The following is a 19,410-nucleotide window of genomic DNA, read 5'->3' on the forward strand; positions in this document are numbered from 1 at the left end:
AAGGGACTTCTCACCTCATACTCCTGCAGAGATGCGTAGTGCTGGGCCACACGAGGATAGTATTTAGACGCAGTGTTCCGATCCTGGAGGTCTAATATATAAATTGCCTTCTTCCACTGGCGGGCACCCAGAGCAGCCTCAATGGCTTTAATGGAGCACCTGGCAGAGTCAGGCAGGACATTAAATATGTGTAAGGAAAGAGGAGGTGGAAAGGAGTGGAGACCTAAGCACATTCTAACCCACATTTTGAGATCTCTCCCTTTAGGCTGTGGCATCCTCCTTCACCACAGTTTCTCACCTCATGCCCAAATCCCTGTGCCCTGTGCCACCATACCTGGCTTCAATGTAGTGATTGATGGCCGCATCCAGCTGCTTCTGCTGCACCAAGTAGTCCCCCCAGGCCTCCTCCAGCCTCACAACCTCCACTGGGAAGGCCAGTCGAGCCAGCTCAACCGCTGCCAGGGATACAAGAGGCACCTGGCTCAGAATTCCAGGGACGGGACCCAGGGACGGGACCCAGGGAAACAGGACAGGGAGATGAAGTATGGACGAACAGGGAGAAGTGGAGGACTGCAGAAGAATTGAAGCTAGTCAACCGGAATGGATGTCCCCAAGGAGATGCTGGGGTACTGGATGGGCAGGAGTGTACAGTGGAAAAAGACAGCTTAGAAGCAGCTAGTACCTTTCATGAATGCATTGCCTTTACAGTAGCACTCAAGGGCCCGCTGTGGGTTTCGAATCTTCTCAAAGAGATCCCCTGCCTGTCAACACGTAAGACTACAGTGAGAGACCCACTGAACACAGACTCAGGAACCGGCTCCCCCAGAAGGAATGCTGGCAGTCAGGGGGAGCTATGTGTCCTCAAGTCTCCTCGGGGGGGGGGGGGGGGGGTGGGGGGGGGGGGGGGGGAGAGGGGTTCAGGTTCTGGAGACAAGGGCCAAGAAAAGGTAGGCCACATACCCTTTCGTAGAGCTCCCCCTTGATGAGGGCCGTGGTGATGTGTTCTACCAGCTCCGTGTTGGCCAGAAGCTCCTCACGGGTCAGCACCAGGCGCGCAGCTTTGGCAGGCAGCCCCGCTTTGAGGTAGAGGCTGATGGCTGCCAGCCCATCCCCTTGACTCTCCTGCAGTTCACCTGCTCGTTCCTCTTGTTGTGTGTCCATTAACCACTGATAGTAATCCCTGCGCAGCTTCTCCAGGGCTGGGTGTCCCTGGGCGTGCACAGAGGGAGCTAGGAATGCCACGTCTCTCCTGCTCCTATGTGACAGTGTGGCTCCTCCCATGGCACCAATATGTTAATTCCTCACCATATCAGCCAGCCCCAACCCCGTTCCAGACCCCATGGCTTCCTTGGAAAGATTTCTGAAATTGGTAACACCAAACTGTGAAGAGAAGACAGAAACAATACCTTGGCCTCAGCCACAGCAATACACTCGTCCCAGCGGTGCAGCTCCTGGTACATGTCCATGGCCTCCTCAACAGCATTCTAAGGGTACCACATGGAAGAAAGAGGATACCAGGAAGGCACAGGGTCAGTAAGTCCTGCTCAGCATGACCAAGATGCCAGGCATAAACATGTTCTGTGTGTGTGCACTGGAAACTGAACTGAGTGCCTTGTACATGTTAAGCCCATGCTCAACCACTGAGCTATGCATCTGGCTCCAGTGATGGATTTACTATAAACTACAAGAAGCTGAAGATTCTGGGCTCCTTGTTTGCACAGGTAGCCAAGGCAATTTATCTTAAAGAAGGCTCCTCAGACTGTATAAGTTTTGGGCTCCACAAAAACTTGGATCTGCCAGGCGTCAGTGGCACACGCCTTTAATCCCAGCACTCGGGAGGCAGAGTCAGGTGGATCTCTGTGAGTTCAAGGCCAGCCTGATCTACAGAGCAAGATCCAGGACAGGCATCAAACTACCCTGAGAAACCCTGTCTCGAAAAACCAAAACAACAACAACAACAACAAAAAAAAAAACAAAACAACAACAAAAAACTTGGATCTACCCTGTACATAAGAATCTCAAAGACTTATAAACAAACAAACAAATAAAATAAAATGTTGCAAAGGCAGGTTCTGGAGTAGAGAGGAGCTAAGATACTGATTTTGGGAGGAAGAAGAAATTAAAGACCAAAGGTGAATGTTTGCCTAGATAAAGACCAACACAGAGGAGGAACCTAAAGAAGGCGTGGGATGAACGCCCCAAACCTGAAAGTTCTCTCCAAACTTTTGGAAGACGGTCTTTCTTTTTCTCTCCCCTCCCAAGATCCTCTTTTCCATCCTGTCCCTCTTCTCCCCATTACCTGTTCCAAGAAGATCATCTCTGCCAGTTTGTAGTTCTTTTCCAGCATGGCTAGCCGTGCTCGGACCTGATAGAAGTCGGTTCCTTCTCCACCCTACAGGGAAACGGAGGTTTGGTCATTCAGCGCAGGCGGACACGGGGGCCAGGAGGCTAACAGACGTGAGAAGCTAAAGATCTTTAAGGGGACTCAGCAGCCTGAGGTTTCACAGGCAATTCCAAAGTGGTCCCACTTTAGGGACAAGGGCTGGGCAGGATAGAAGCTAGAGAGGCTAGAAAACTAGGAATCATGAACTAAAACTAACAGAAACTTCTGCTTGGGAGACCGAATGAGTCAAGAGAATGATACTTGCATATTCCCTGGACACCTGATCTGCGATCTCATTGGTCTCATGCAGGAATCGAGCTTTTGCCACGTGACCCAGAGCAGAAAAGCACCTATAGCACAGAGGCAATAATACCAAGAGTTACATTACTACAGGACTGTCATTAAGTCACTGGTTCAACACACATGTAGTGGCATCTAGTGTGTGCCCTACACTGCAGTCACAGAAAGCCCATGAGGAACAAGGAAGATGAAAGCCTTGCTCTTGGGATTTTCCATTCCTGTGGAGACAGACAATAGTAAATGGACAAAGGAGGAGAGAATGAGAAGTAAAACGATTGTGGTGATAGTGTCATCAGTGGCTGGGGAGGCCAGTGAAATTGCCTGGGACCTGACTACAAGAAGCAGCTAGTCACTGGCCAGGCAAAAATATGCTCAGGGCTACAAAGTGGCAAGTCTGCTAGGGGGTAACCAAGAACTCTGTCATTGGATTTCAGGCCTGCCCCACAAGAGGGAATTCACATCTGGTGCTATAAAACTGGTCCAAAGTCTATGACTGGGGAATCACAGGCCTAGTCAGGAAGCTACCACTGTTATTTTTTGCTAAATGTACATGATGTGCCCGTCAGGTTGCCTTTTAAATAATTACGTTTTGCCCATCGGTCAGTGCTGTCTGTGGTCAGCGTTGGTCAGGGGAGCTTCTGTGTGTAGTGGGCAGATGTAACTGCCGGGACATAACTGGTCAGGGTGATGAGCGTAAGTGACTGTTGAGTGCTCAGCCATACATGGGACGTACGTAAGGTATGTAAGGCTCAGGGAACATCATGGAAGGGGGGTAGGAAGAACTTAAGAAAGAAAGGGTGGGATGTTGTCTTCCAGGCACGACATGTGCCATGTGGGGACCAATATATCCTGTTATGGGGATAGAGGCACTCACGGGTGCCTCAGGAGCTATGTGCAGTGAATGGTTGTGGGGGGAGGGAGAGACACTTTCTTTAGTGGTGTGGCCACTGGTAAGGTGCCCACGCTCCTGCAAACAACCCCTCACCCAGGATCCTGTAAACAACTCTAAAGAAACTTACTGAATCATTAAAAGCAAAAGGTAGGAGGCGGGCTGGCTGGGAAGATGGGGATCAGAGACAGTGAGAGGGGACAAGAGAGGGTAATGGGTAAATATGATAAAAATACATTACAACACCATAAGGAAATCCATTAGTATGTATGATTAATATCTGCTGGTAGAAAAAGGTTTTTTTGGTTTTTTTTTTTTGTTTTTTTTTTTTGTTTTTTGAGACAGGGTTTCTCTGTGTAGCTTTGTGCCTTTCCTGGATCTCACTCTGTAGGCCCAGGCTGGGCTCGAACTCACAGAGATCCGCCTGGCTCTGCCTCCCGAGTGCTGGGATTAAAGGCGTGCGCCACCACCGCCTGGCTAGAAAAAGTTTTAAGAGGTTAGTCATGGCAAGATGGGGCAGAGGGAATGGCTATGCCCACTCCCAGCAAGGATGAGTGGGCATGCTCAGAGCCAAAGGGTACAGTGTGGCTAGAAACTGATGGGCAACTAGCTAACCAGAATAAGAAAGACGCAGGGGCAAATACTTACAGGGCCACTGGTCACAGCAAGGGGTCTAGTTTTTATACTGAATATAACAGTAAACTATTGGAAAATTCTAGGCAAAAAACAATTTTACAACATAGTGAGTGGGTTTTGTTGTTTTCTAGACAGGGTCTCACATAGGCCAGGCTGGTCTTGAACTCATTATATAGTCAAGGAACTTCTGTCCTCCTGTCTCCACCTCCCAAATGCTGAAATTACAGGCATGTGCTATAATCTGGTATATGTGGTGCTGGAGACCAAAGCTAGGGCTCACACATGCTCGGCAAGCACTCCGTCAATCGAGCTCCAGCCCAGCCCTCTAACGGATGGTTTTAAAAATTACTTTAGGCCGGGCGGTGGTGGCGCACGCCTTTAATCCCAGCACTCGGGAGGCAGAGCCAGGCGGATCTCTGTGAGTTCGAGGCCAGCCTGGTCTCCAAAGCGAGTTCCAGGAAAGGCGCAAAGCTACACAAAGAAACCCTGTCTCGAAAAAAAAAAAGAAAAAAAAAAAATTACTTTAGTTACTATTTGTTGTGTATATGTATTGCATATGTGTGAATGCAGGCATGCCTGTGCTATGCTGTGCACGTGGAGGTCATAGAATAACACAGAGGAGTTGGTTCTCTCCTTCCACTATGAGTTGTGGGAATGGAACTCTGGTCAACAGGCTTGGGCAGCACCTTCTAACCACTGAGCCATCTTGCTGGTCCCATAGTTGATGGTTTTAAAAAAAATATTTGCTGGGCGGTGGTGGTGCACGCCTTTAATCCCAGCACTTGGGAGGCAGAGGCAGGTGAATCTCTGTGAGTTCGAGGCCAGCCTGGGCTACAGAGCGAGTTCCAGGAAAGGTTCCAATGCTACACAGAGAAACCCTGTCTCGAAAAAACACATATAAATTTTATGTGTATGGGTGTTTTATCTGCATGTATGTCTGTGTACCATGCGCATGTGTGGTGCTCCCTGAGGCCAGAAAGAGGGCACTGGATCCCGTGGAACTGGAGTGACAGAAAACTGTAAGCTGCTATGTGGGTGCTGGGAATCAGATCCTGAACCTCTGGAAGAGCAACACGTGCTCTGAATTGCTGAGCTATCTCAAGCCCTTAGCTGGTGACTGAAGAAAAAAAAAAAGGACAGGTTCAGGGCACATATTTTTAATCTCACACTGGGGAAGTGAAGTAGGTACTGAGTCCCTGCTGTGTGGTGAATGGATTTTGCAGTACAAGGCTAATATCAGTGAGGCTAACGAAGAGGCTTTCTCGTGACTGAGGGTGGGAGATGGTGGTGGTCTGCACTAGTGGTAGGATGGCTAGACCAGGTATCAGATGTGGAATTTGTGTTGAAGATGAAGCCCGAGGCTGGGATGGAGCTCAGCTGGTAGAGCACTTGTCTAGCGCTCACTGAGCCCTGGGTTCGATCCCCCACTGTATAAACTAGGCAAGGCAGTGCAAGCCTGTTATCTTAGCACAGAGAGGTAGAGGCAGGAGGATCGGAATTCCAAGGTCATCCTTGGCTACATATGAAATCTGAGGCCAGCCTGGGCTATCCAAGACTTTGCTTAAAAACAAAATCGGGTCTGGAACAATGGCTTAGCAGTTAAGAGCATTTGTTGCTCTTGTAGAAGACTAGAGTTTGGTTCCCAGCACCTACAAGGTGGTTCATAACTATCTGTAACTCCAGTTTCAGGGGATCTGATGCCCTCTTCTGGCTACATGGGTGCCTGGCACACATGGGTGCCCAGATAGATATGCAAGCAAAACAGTCATATACATAAAAATAAAATAAATACACTTTAAAAAGTAAAAAGTATATATATATAGATAGATAGATATAGATATAGATAGATAGATGGATAGCTATGTAGATAGATAGATATATTGATAGATATATGGATAGATATGTAGATAGATAGATTAGATAGATAGACAGATAGACAGAGCATACATACATACATATATACATAGGTAGGTAGGTGGATAAGATGGAGTCCTTAGGACTTGCTGATGGTCTACATCGGGCCAAGGGGGGGGTATAGATGAAAAAGCTCAAGGATGCTTCCCAGGAGCAGCTGACGTTTACTGAGCACTTTCATAAGCCTTCTGCACAGATCCCCTCACTTCTTCACCACCATCACCATTACCACTCTTCTTTGTAATACTATGTGGTAAATACTATCATCAGTGTCCCTTTTTTTTTTTTTTAATGGAGAAAATCAAAGCCCAGGTTCGGAAAGGGTGAGTAACCTCTCTAAGTTTATACACTTGGAAAGCTGACCCAAGGTTTGAACTCAAGGAATCTGAGGTCCCAACTCCGTCTATTACCTCTGTACTGCACCCAGGACAGACAAAGAAGGCATGTTAAAAACTCCTGGGCAGGCTGGAGAGATGGCTTAGTGGTTAAGAGTGTGTACTGCTCTTGCAGAGGACCTGAGTTCAGTTCCCAATACCTACATAAGGAGACTCACGACTGCCTGGAGCTCTAGCTCCAGGAGATCCTACGCCTCTGGCCTCTGCAGGAACCACACTTATGTGGACATACCCACACACAGACGCACACACATATACATTGTGGTGGTTTGAGTGAGAATGACCCCACAGGCTCTGATGTTTGAATACTTGGTCCCCAGTTGGTGGAACTGTTTGGGAAGGATCAGGAGGTGTGGCCTAATAAGGAGGAGGTGTGTCACTAGGGGTGGGCTCTGAAGTTTCAAAAGCTTGCTGCCATCTCCAATGCTGTCTGTTTGCTGGTTCCAAGACATGACTCTCAGCTGTCCAGGCCACTATGCTTTCCCTAAACTATCACAGACTCTAACCCCATGGAACTGTAAGCCATTTTGTGCTTTCTTTTATAGGCTGCCTTGGTTATGGTGTCTTATCACAATAATAGTAAAGTGACTAATACACACCCAGTTAAAAATAACTAAATTTTAAAAAATTAAAAACTTGAAGAAAATCTCTTGGGCTGGGATTGCTGGTCCGTGGCAAAGGGCTTGCCTGGTAAGCATATAGTCCTGGCTGGGTTCTCCACATCATAAAACAGAAGAAAACAAATATGTAAACAGCAACAGTGCAAATAAGAAACAAACTCTTAAGGGAGAAGCTTACAAAGAAGGGAGCAAAAGTATTGGGGCACATTCGGAGCTAGCATATTAGGGATGGCTCTGCAGTTAGGAGTGTGCACTGCTCTTGTAGAAACTGGAGTTTGAGTCCCAGCACCTCCAGCAAGGTGGCTCACAACTGCCTGAAACTCCAGCTCCAGGGGACTGGACACTCTCTTCTGACCTGGGCAGGCACCTGCGCACATACCCACACACTGACATTTTTATACACAAAGTTTAAAACTATTTTTTAAAAGATGATTCCTCAAATTTAGGATGGGAGGGGGTTTGGAGTAAGTGCACCAGGGAGGGCTCATACTGTTGGTGGTGGTATATGTGTGTGTGTGTGTGTGTGTGTGGAGAAGCAGTGCCTACACACAGGACAGGAGCAGCCCAGAGGTGACCACTCACAGGCCTCCTAGTTGCCGGCATCTCAGTTCCCCATGGCTCTCACCTCTCCGCAGTGTGGAGCTGCCTTGCTTCCAGGGCCAGTTTGCTCAAGGTTTTCCACATTGCCTCTGTTTCTGGGGTCATCTCCAGGGTCTCCAAGAAGGCCGTCGCCCTGGAGAGGGAGGGAAGCAGAGCACAGGAGTGAAGTCTGGTCTGGAGAAGCCGAGGAACACCGGAGCTGGGGCGGGAGTAGGGAGGAGAAAGGCCAGAAGTATTTGTCTGTTTTGTCTAGGTTCCTCCCATGACTGCAGGGCCCCATGGAGCTATGGCATCGAGGGGATCACTGCAGGTGTCCCTGGACCCACACTGGCTCACCAACACACTGGTTGTGAGCAGCCTCTCACCGGCTGTAGTTGCCGTCGTCGATGGCTGTTCCAAACTCAATAAGGCCCTCGTCCAGGGTGTAGGCAACAGTGGTCACACCTTCGGTCACCATCACCTCTGTCTTGCCTCCGCCTCGCTCCAGACCTACAACATCACCCTGCACAGGGCCCCCCACCGCCCAATGCCAGGTCAGCGCTTCCACCCATCCAGCTGCAGAGCCGGCCTGCCCCCACCTAACCCAGGGTTCACACCCAGGGAATTACAGTGGCCTTGTGTCTTATCGCTGTTTCTCTCGGGCTGTGGCAATAAAGTTAACAGAGGTCAGCTCCAATGCCTGGAGGGATACCAACAAAGAGTGGCATCCAGTTCTTCAGTGTGTGTGTGTGTGTACACCTGTAATGTCTGTACTTGTGTGTCTGCATGTAGACACGTGATTGTGCCTGTAACACGTGAGAAGGCCAGAAGACAAGCTCAGGTGTCCACCTTTTCTTTCATGAGCCAGGATCTCAGCTTGGCCCTGGGATTTACCAAGTAAGCTGGGCTGAGCCCAGGGGTCTACCTGTCTCTGCCTCTCCAGCTCTGGGATTTTAAGTGTGTACCATTAGGTACACACTTTTTTTTTTGTTTTGTTTTTTGTTTTTTGAGACAGGGTTTCTCTGTGTAGCCCTGGCTGTCCTGGAACTCACTCTGTAGACCAGACTGGCTTTGAACTCACAGAGATTCGCCTGCCTTTGCCTCCTGAGTACTGGGATTAAAGGCGTGTGCACCACCACCCGGCAATTTTAGATCTCTAAAAGTTTTAGATATTAAAAATAGCAGTTATAGGGCTGGAGAGATGGCTCAGCGGTTAAGAGAGTTCTTCCAAAGGTCCTGAGTTCAATTCCCAGCAACCACATGGTGGCTCACAACCATCTGTAATGAGATCTGGCGCCCTCTTCTGGCCTGCAGGAATATGTGCAGGCAGAACACTGTATACACAATAAATAAATCTTAAAAAAAAATAGCAGTTATAGATAATGCACTGTAATAAAATTACATATGACATACTTAAAGATATAAAGATGACATGGAAAATGAAGTAAGGAAAGACTATGGCGTGGCCGGGCATACTGGAAAAAGAATCGAAATTTTATGAAGTGAAACCTGTGTCCTTGAACACGGACAAGTTCCCAGCCCACATTTAACTCTGAGGTAAAAACCCCAGTGGTGGCTTAAGTTAGCAGAGAGGGAAGAGTGAACCAATGAGCGGAGGGAGAGATCTGAAGATGTTACCCAGAATGTTCAGGGGGGCAAGAAGGAGGAACAGAGAAGAAGCTAAAAAGGCAAACGAGACAGAACAAGACATGTAGCATATGCTTAGTTAGAATTCCTGGGAGAAGGGCAACCGTGTTCTGAGAGAGTGGCTGAGAAGTTCCCAAGACTGAGGAAGATAAGTGTGTTTTGCAATTACAGGAAACACAACATATGCTGAACGGAATAACATTTCAATCCATATATAAAGGCTGGGGTACCGCTCAGTACTAGAGAACTGACTTCTAATGCATAGGTTCAATTGCTAGCCATCCACTGAGACAAACCAAACCCCACACCCCTAACCTGATGCCCACAGCCCCTGTCTCTCAGAAGGCGAGGGCAGGAGGACTGAGCCCAGGAATTTGAGGCCAGTCTGTGCTACATAGCAAGACTCCATCACAAGAAAAAAAAATACTACATAGAACAATTGTAGTCAAGTGTCACAACATCTAAGAAGAGTGGGTTTTAGAAACAATCAAAGGGCTACAGGAGATGGCTCAGAGACTAAGACTCCTGAGTGCTCTGGCAGAGGACCTGAGCTTGGCTCCCAGCACCCACATCAGGCAGCTCACAGCAGCCTGTAACTCCAGCTCCGGGGGATCTGGTGCCCTCTTCTGGCCTCAGCAGGCACCCTGCACTCAGGTGCACACAACAGGCAAGTTAATTATTGGGATAGCATGTTACAAAAAGCTAAGAAGAGTTAGCTGTCAGTCAGGTACTGAGTCCAAAAGTGTTTTTGGAACAAAAGCTAAACAAAACCACTTTCAGATCATCAAAAACTGAGAGATTATAATCTTCCACTGAAGGACTTTCACCACAGGAATTTCTAAATGATATTCTCCAGGAAGAAAAGTAAGTCCTGAGGGGAGACCAACACTGCAGGCAGAGAGAGAGAAATACACTGGTGGCAAGTCTAAGCTCCGCCCACAAGATGATGATGTCATGAGCCATGTGTGGCGGCCCATGCTTGTGGTACCAGCACTCGGGGAGGCAGAGGCAGGAGGATAAGTTCAAGGCCAACCTGGGCTACAAGTTCTGGGTCATTCAGGGAGGAGGGAGAGAAAGAATGAGAAAATGAAAATGAATGGTGACTATTTTGGGAGGGAAAAAACCCTTACTAGCCAGGCATGGTGGCACAGGTCTGTAATGCCAGCCCTCAGGCACTTAGGAGGTAAAGGCAGAACTATAGAAAGTTCAAGACTAGCATGACTTTCCAGTTGGAGAGATGGCTCAGTGGTTAGTTCTTACAGAGGACTTGGGTTTGTTTCCCAGCACCCACATGGCAGCTTATAACTATCTGTAACTCTAGTTCCAGGGAACCTGACACTCTCTTCTGGTCTCCACAGGCACCAGGCTTGCATGTGGTGCACAGATAAATGTAGGCAAAACAAACACACACATAACATAAAATAAATATTTTCTAAAAAAAGAACCTCCCAAAACCAAAAACCAAACCAAACAAACCAACCAACCACAAACACCATCAAAACTAAAGGTCTAACCCTGGAAACCCACTGCATGTAGTTTACAGTGCAGTGGTAAATACATGTGTAGCGTGCCTGAAGCATGCTGGGTTTGCTCCCAGCACAGCAGGAACAATGAAGTTGAGAACTAAGAGCTAGAGAGAAGGTTGGACAGGCAGAGGCGCTCACTGGCCTGTATTCAACCCCAGGACCCGCATGGTGAAGGAGAGAGCCAACTCTCAGCAGCTGTCCTCTGACCTCCACATATATATGCCATGGTATTTGTGCATGTGTGCATACACATGCACATAAAGTAAATAAATGTAATTTAAAAATCTAAAGGTGGCCGGGCGGTGGTGGCGCACGCCTTTAATCCCAGCACTCGGGAGGCAGAGTCAGGCGGATCTCTGTGAGTTCGAGCCCAGCCTGGGCTACAGAGTGAGATCCAGGACAGACACCAAAGCTACACAGAGAAACCCTGTCTCGGAAAACAAAAAACAACAACAAAAAAAACCAAAACAGAACAGAACATCTAACGGTAGAATTAAAATACAGGTCCACAAAGGAAAAAGGGCAGTGATCGGAGTCAAAGACTCTCAAGGCCCTTATGTCATTTGTTGGGGAGAGATGCTGGCTAACTTGAGCCTTCAAGCGCCTGTTAAGGGTTCAAGGGTATCTCAAACAGATTTTGGATGGTGTGTGTGTGTGTGTGTGTGTGTGTGTGAGACGGGTCAGTGGAGAGTGTTTTATGTGTAATTTGAGAAAGGAGAGATTCTGAATGGCCTACAACAGCAAACCAGCACAAGGATGATGGCATGGAACCATCCCTCCTACTGGGGTCTATCTTCCAGACTAGAAAGAACTCCCTTTGGAGACTCCACACAGTCCCAGGGCCACAGGAACCCACGTGGGCTCATCTCCAGGAATGTAATACAAGGTCAGGAAACCCAGGCAAGGACAATCTGGAGCCAGTATGGGGAGGGAGCGAAAGCTCTGCTTGCCCGTTTCATCATGGAGATTATGGGGGGTGGGTGGAGAAAGTCAAGCAGCCTTCACAGACTTCTCCCCGGGGCTCTACCTAATTAGATGGACACGTCTGGGGGCTCCTGGTGTCAACATACCCTGATGGAGGACATGGTGACTCTCTCAGGTGCCTCAATGTTGTACCACACACATAAGCTGTTGCGGTTCTGAGCTACCAGCACATCACTCCCGGGAACCCACTGCACGTAGGAGCAGAAGTTGAGGATCATTGTCTTAGCGCAGCTTTCAATATCATATAGATGCAGCTGGAGGAGGGAGACAGCACAATTAGGAAGCGGTGTGGTGATGTCATCCGATTCTGCCCATTTTCCCTGTGGTAAACGACCCACCAGTCAGTGACGTACTGAGTTGCCAGCCCCTGGAGTTGATGCTAAGTTGGTTTATCCTGACTCTGGTCAAGTATGAGATGACCAAACAAGCTAACGCCTACATTCAAGGTGTGGTTAGGTGAAGGTCGGACTTTCGTTCTTAGAGTAACCCTGGGTCAGATTAACAGGCAAGGCTCCCAAATAAAACTAAACGAGCTGATGGTCTGCCGTGTGGCTCTCACCGAAACCACCAATCACACGAGAGGCTGAACTCGGGTGAGGCCATACTGAGAAGAGAATATGCAAGTGCAAGGAGGGACTTCTCAAGCCAGCCTCCACACCTTCAGCTAAGTGTGGCTGAAGCGCACTGCTGGAGTGGGAGTGGGCAAAGGCCAGCCAGACCTGAGGAGGGGGCAGCAGCCTCACGAGGACAGACTGGTGAACAGTCAGAGAAACCGACCCCGGAACGCCCTTCCTGACTCTGTCCCCATCAGAAGACAGTCTCCTTCAGGGTACCTAGGACACACTGTGACGGGGTACAGACTATTCTTTATCCCTTCTGCTATGCTAATGGCATATGGAACCAAGGACTTCTGTCCTGCATTGCCCCCACAGTCCCTGGTAACATTTTTTTTTCATGCCCTTTATGGACCAGCCCAGGCCTAAGGCCCTAGTAACCCCTCTCACACGAAGTTTGCGGTCCCTGAAGAGAAGCTTGTGTCCAGTCTCATTAAGTTCCAGCCAATCCACACGGCTCTCGTGATTGATTGTACCAATGTTGTAGCCGCCAATCAGATCCACTGCAAAGGAGACAAGGTAAGAAGGGTGATCCCAGCCATGTCCAGGGCTGCAGTTGTCTGGAGAATGCTGGCCTTACAATTACGTTGGGCTTTAAGAACATTTTATCAGTCCAGGGGTACCAATGGGGACTGCAAATGATAAATACTGCACAATTTTTCTAGGATGCTTAAAAAACTGGGTTTCGCCAAGCATGGTTGTGCACGCCTTTAATCTCAGCACTCAGGAGGCAGAGGCAGGTGGATCTCTGTGAGTTCAAGGCCAGCCTGGTCTATAGAGAGAGTTCCAGGACAGCCAAGAACAGCTAAGGCTACACAGAGAAACCCTGTCAAGGAACTTGTCTAGAATTATAGACGTTTTACTTTGACTTTGTAGGCAACTAAAAGATCTCATGGAGACATGGTGATACATTACAATAACCCCAGCCCTCAGAAATCGGAGGCAGAGAGTGGGAGGTGGCAGCCAGGCCCTTCTATGTCAGCCAGCTCCCACTACCCAGTTTGACCCTGTCTTGAGTAAAGAAGTAAAAAAGGGTGAATGTGTCACTGGGTACCAGAGAAGCTGATGAATGAAGTGACCTTGGTGATGTCATACTGACTCCAAGGTCACCTGAGCAATGGAGTGCACGAGCTGAGACGGCACCAGTGGGTTCAGAGTGAACAGTAGAAGGGAGCCTCTGAGGAAAGCCAGGCTCAGTGCAGCCGAGTGGCTCATGCCCAGAGTTCGAGCACAGGGCAGAAAGGCCGGGTCAGGAAGATGGCCCACTGGAGACCAGCTGGTACACAGGCTGGTAACTTGGAGACACAGAAATCATGACAGCAGGCATGGTGATTCCTATCTGTAACCCCAGTACTCAAGGGTAAAGCCAATCTGGGCGACTTGAGACCCTGTCTCCAGACACTGAAAAAGGAAACAGCAACCAAAACCAAGCCAGAGCAAGCCATGTTTGAGCTGCAAGGATTCCTGGGAACACTGAAATTGTATGCAAAATTTGATGTACATGCATTTTTTTCTGGAAATGTCTATACTTTTCATTACATTAAAAAGGACTGGTGACTCAGAAAATTGAAGAACTATGTCATTTTAGATATACTGAAAATGACCCCTGAGGAGGGACTGGACTTGTCTGAAGTCTCATAGTTTACCATTGGCACCAGAGGCTTAGGCCTCTTGGCCTACATATCATTCCCACTGCGGATACCTGCATTTCTGAGCTCAGTATGAAATGTAATATTCATGAAACATGAAACTATCTTAAGAAGAGGCCCATATGTGTATGAAAGCTTGGTTTATGACAGGATGGCATAACAAATTAGTGGGCTTTCAGTAAACGGTTAACAGATGGAGAAAATCAAGGTAAAAACCCTACCTACCCACACCACACACAAAAATAAATTCCAGGTGGAAAGCAAAATTTAAGAATGTTAAAATATAGGAGGGAGGAAGAGAAAAAGTTGTTAGATGAGACCTCAAAAATCAGCAATTATTCTACTATTATTTTGGTAGATCTGCTGACGGAACACAGGCCTGCCATGCAGTCTACCCCCAAGCTCTATCCCTAGACTCAATTTTTTGTTTAAACTAAAAATCTATCAGTTGCACTTTTATTTATTTGTTTTTATTTTGCAAGGAGCACATGTGGACGTCAGGAGACAGCTTATAGGAGTCAGTTCCCTCTTGAAGGAGCTGACGTCAAGTCATCAGGCTTGGTGGCAAGTACCTTTAGATGCTAAGTCATCTCATTAGCCCCTAAATTAAGTTTTAAAGCGCTTGCTGCAGGGCCTGAGTCTGATCCCTTACAGCCACATGGTGGAAGAAAAGGACCCACTGCACCTCAGGTTGTCTTTTGATTCCCACTTGAGTGCCATGGCATGCATGTCCCCAAACCAGTACCATGACATAAATAAGTATAATCCATTCTTTAAATGTCTCAATACTAAAGACACCTAAAAGAGAGAAAAGTCAAGCCACACAGACTGAGAAAAAAAAATCTACAATGTAAGTACCCATCAGAGGCTACATACATACGTAAAAATTTCCCATCTTCAACAAAACACTTGGCTTTCACAATGCATATGGGATAAGAACTGGCAGGTTACAGAAGGAGAAATCCAAGTGGTTAATAATAAATGCAATAGCATTTCACACACACCAGGCATTTCAGGTCCTGGAGAGGATGTGGAAGAAGAGGAATTCTAACTGGGAGAGGAACTGAGGTTGATCAACCTCTCTGGAGAGCAATGGGAAACACTTAGTGAAGTTGAAGACACAGCCCCTCTGTGATTCAGCAATTCTACCCTAAGCATAGACCTCAGCAAGCAGCATTGCTGTGATTAAAAAACAAAACAAGGGGTTGGGGATTTAGCTCAGTGGTAGAGTGCTTGTCTAGCAAGCACAAGGGCCCTGGGTTCAGTCCTCAGCTCTGGGAAACAAACAAACAAACAAGACCAAAACAAACAACAAAAACCCCCAAACGACTAGGGGTTAAAGAAATGGTTCAGTGGTTAAAAGTACTGACTGCTCTTCCAGAGGGCCCAGGTTCAATTCCCAGTACCCACATGGCATCTGACACTCATGTATAAGTCAAGTTCCAGGGATCCTAATACCCTCTTTTGACCTCCAGGGGCATAAGGCATGTACATGGTGCACAGACATACATGCAGGCAAAATATCCATACACATAAAATAAATAAACCTTAAAAAATTAACACTCAGCAGGGTGTGGCAGCACACACCTTTTGTCCCAGCAATTGGGAGGCAGAGGGAAGTGGATCTCTGAGTTCAAAGGCAGCCTGGTCTACAGAGTGAGTTCCAGGACAGCCAGGGCTACATATAGAAACCCTGTCTCGAAAAAATAAAACAAAACAACCAAAAAGGAAAAAAAAAATTAACACTCTAAATGCCCATGAGTAAGAGATGAGGGAAAAGACTCAATGTAAATGCAACGACACGTTAGGATTCAACAGAACTAGGCATGAGTAAGCACGGATTAACGACATGCCATGACGGTCAGCAGCTCGTTTATTAAATGACTGTGTGGCAGGCGGGGGTCTAAGTGCTCCCCTCGGACGCAGGCGCTGTCTTCGCTCCCTCTCCGTGGGTGAAGAAACTAAGAAAGACTAACTTTGGTAAGCTCACACTGTAGCAAGTACAGCCGGGGTAGCTGGCGCCAGAGTCCCATTCGCACAGCTATGCTGTATATGCACGCTCGTCTCTACACTTTCTGGAGGATACTATGCTATTCTCGATCCTTTCTTCCATGCTTGTAACATTTGGTGATACAAATTACAAAGTTAATATTTATAAATGAAACACTTGTGAAATGCAAATTAAGTTTCTATTGTTACTAGTTACTAATAATAAAGGACATAAACATAAAAAAAAATACAGCCCTCTCAGTTCTAAATAGTCTATGATTTGATGGCGTCTAAACAGGAAAATTCCTAAATTTGCTGATAATTCTTCTCTACTGTTTACAACTTGCTGACCCTAAGATATATTACTAGAGAAGATGGAAATTAAATAAACAGGCCTATCTGATAGGCCTGTGCATTTATATATCCATAGCTAGATACTTACATAAAGGCATACCCACAGGGAATTAAATATTTCCTATAATGGCTGTAAAAATGAGGTTACATGTTCACCTGGTACCTTTCAGACTCCTGGACTTGTCAGTGAATGTGATCCCATGATACAGAAGTGCAATACAGGTATCCGTTTCCATATTAAAGTGATAAGAGCATCTTACCTATAGCAATAGTCTTAATATCAACAAGATAAGCCAATTTCTTATTATCTTCCATTCCTCGCTGGCACCTCTCATTGATACGGACACTGCGACAAGAACAAGGTGAGGTAAAATGGGCTCAGCCTGGGGTCTTCTTGACGGTTCTGAAGTACCACGTGGGATGACATTTTTAGACTGATCTGGGGGCATACAGTTTAGAAGCTCAAAAGGAATCCTTCTGGATTTCAAGCGTTCAGAGACCCTTGTGAGGTTACCTGATGAGGTGAGGGTTCATGAATTCAGTGCGCACAGAACCCAAGGAGTCATTACTCCCATATTCTACCAGGGTCAGCTCGCCAGCATTGAAGATCATGCATACCTGGGGAGGAAGAGGAAGGAGGCATGGAGAAAAACGTGGTTCAGGACGGCTTCTCACCTCTTCCTGCTTCGTCCCCACCCTTTGCCTGCAGTCTCCCCCTCCCCTGCCGCTCACCCCTCTGACTAGGAGCTGGAATGGGGCTCATTGAAGGGGGCGGGGAATCGAGCTCTCTACTCACATTCTCATTTTCAAAGAAGTATTTCTCATTGCCACCAGATCCCTGCCAGGCTATCTGCAGAGTGAGGAGAAAACGTCAGAGACAGTGTGGACAACGACCCAGGACAAGGCTGGAAGGATGTCAGTGGGGAGGAAGAGACGGCGTTCCAGGCTTTGACATTACACAAAAGATGCGCTCATCAGATTCTTGCCCTGGTCCCCACATTTCTGAGAGATGGTGGCAAAACACAGTCCAGCTATGGAAATTTATACACCATGATTCCACACCTCTCACTACTGAAACGAGGTCACCAGCGTCAGAATGGTCTCCTTTGGGGATCCTACTTCTTGGGGCCCTGTGTCTCTAGAATTAGCAAGCCAAGACATCCCATTACCCACCTTGCCATCCTCGGTTCCTACCTCGCTGAGGCGGTTAGTGTTCAAGTCTCCGAGCAGCAGCGTGTCTGACGTGTGAGCTACCAAGTACCGTTCCTTTCCCAGGATCTTCACCTCCTCTACCTCATAGCCATAGTGGGACTTGAGCACCACCCTGGTCCCTGAAGATAGGTTCTTCACGATCACCTGGTAAGGGGCAGGGCCGAGATTAGATTTCCTTTCTTTTTCTTCCTCTTCTACTTCTGAATTTATTTATTTTGAGACATGTAGCCCTGGTTGGCTTGGAACTTGCTATGTAGTCCAGGCTGGCCTCAAAACTCACTGGCCACATGCCAGACCACAATATCTTTCTTTCTTTTTTTTTTTTTTTTTTAAGATTTTTAATTATGTATGTAGGTGTGTACAAAGGTGAGTGCAGAGAGGGTGTTGGATCTCCTAGGGCTGAAGTTACAAGTGATTGTTGTGAACCACTTAACATGGGTGCTGGGAACTGAACTCATGTCCTCTGCAAGAATAGTAAGAGCCATATCTCTGGCCCTGGTACAATGTCTTCCAGATAAATCACCTTTGCATTCTCAGTCCCTAGCAGCACTAACAACAGCAGGGAAAGGATAAATGTTTCTGGAGAGAATGGAAAGGTAAAGGAACAAACCAATAATAAATGCAGGGAAGGGCACAGGGAGAGTGAAAGTGTGTCTCTAAGACGACAGAGTCCTGGAGCTTTATGGTAGCTCATGATCCTGCTCATCGACTCCTCTAGTGGGCAGCGCTGGGGAGACAGACAGCTTGACACCAGAAAGATAAAGGTGCCAGTCCCTGTACTCTTGAGCCTGGTGCTTAACCCTTTCCTTACAACAGGCCAGAACATCTCTACAGCAGGAGCGTTGCCAAGAAGTCGCCCTGACACACTCTGTTCCCTGCCAGGGCGATGAAGGTTACATTTGACTGTGGCTGTGGCCAGCAGGTAGGGAAATGGCACAAGGACGGGTGAGCCATGGGCGATCTCAGCATGATAGGCCATCGGCTGCTCACCTGGCTGGGTCCCACATACGTCAGCTCGAACTTGTTCTTGTAAATGCTCCTTCGCAGGCAACAGTCAAACTGCTCCACCCCGCCACAGAGTGTGCCCTGAGAGACGAAGGGACAGCATGGAAGGCAATGCATGGGTGTGCTGGCACGGGACGGTGTCTAGATACACTCTCAGGACCTCAGTCCTCGGGGTCACAGTCTAGAGACGAGCGGCCAGCACAGGAGTGGCCAGGCTTTGGACCTATCCAAAGAGGACTTACAGGCATCACATGTGGATTGGATAATGAGGGAGCAATCAGGGTCCCCTGGACAAGTGTGTCCTTTGGGGTCTCCAGGAAAGTGCAAATTTCTCTTTCCTGCCTTTAACAGCAGATTTTTGGGTTGAAGTCACAAGGCAGCTGGAGCATCTCTTGTGTCACAGTGGTGCCTTGGCACAGGGAGCATTTTAGTCTAGTGTGGAGACAATCACTAATACAGAAAGGAGCAAGACTAACACACCGCACAGAGTCGTGAGCCGTCCCGTTTCCAGGCCAAGGCAGTGACGGTGTATAAGTTGGCAATCTCCTTGGGCTTGGCCTCTTCCCAGATGCTTCTTCGAGGACTCCAGTTGAACACCCGGAGTCTAGAGAGGGAAAGAGTGAAAATAAGCTAGTCATGAAAGGGAGCCGTCTCACTCGGTGAGAAAGGGAGCCGTCTCACTCCGTGAGAAAGGGAAGCAGACACAAAAGAAGG

General features: G+C 47.7%; 1 protein-coding gene across 1 annotated transcript in view; it reads right to left on the reverse strand.

Moving 5' to 3' along the window:
- Ift172 (intraflagellar transport 172) overlaps positions 1 to 19,410 on the reverse strand; it is a 40,929-nt gene that overhangs the window by 12,880 nt on the left and 8,639 nt on the right. The window contains exons 9-25 of the mRNA XM_052746148.1: positions 19,177 to 19,300; positions 18,682 to 18,777; positions 17,674 to 17,835; positions 17,276 to 17,329; positions 16,994 to 17,097; positions 16,740 to 16,825; positions 12,878 to 12,990; positions 11,960 to 12,127; positions 8,103 to 8,239; positions 7,763 to 7,870; positions 2,649 to 2,733; positions 2,300 to 2,392; positions 1,407 to 1,484; positions 961 to 1,209; positions 683 to 761; positions 335 to 455; positions 15 to 159 (exon numbers count right to left, since the gene is read on the reverse strand). Coding sequence (XP_052602108.1) covers positions 15 to 159; positions 335 to 455; positions 683 to 761; positions 961 to 1,209; positions 1,407 to 1,484; positions 2,300 to 2,392; positions 2,649 to 2,733; positions 7,763 to 7,870; positions 8,103 to 8,239; positions 11,960 to 12,127; positions 12,878 to 12,990; positions 16,740 to 16,825; positions 16,994 to 17,097; positions 17,276 to 17,329; positions 17,674 to 17,835; positions 18,682 to 18,777; positions 19,177 to 19,300 — 2,002 coding nt within the window. The remainder of the gene's footprint in view (positions 1 to 14; positions 160 to 334; positions 456 to 682; positions 762 to 960; positions 1,210 to 1,406; positions 1,485 to 2,299; positions 2,393 to 2,648; positions 2,734 to 7,762; positions 7,871 to 8,102; positions 8,240 to 11,959; positions 12,128 to 12,877; positions 12,991 to 16,739; positions 16,826 to 16,993; positions 17,098 to 17,275; positions 17,330 to 17,673; positions 17,836 to 18,681; positions 18,778 to 19,176; positions 19,301 to 19,410) is intronic.

Source organism: Peromyscus californicus, unplaced genomic scaffold, assembly GCF_007827085.1.
Source record: "Peromyscus californicus insignis strain IS unplaced genomic scaffold, ASM782708v3 Scaffold_1__1_contigs__length_55948999, whole genome shotgun sequence".
Lineage (NCBI taxonomy): Eukaryota > Metazoa > Chordata > Mammalia > Rodentia > Cricetidae > Peromyscus > Peromyscus californicus.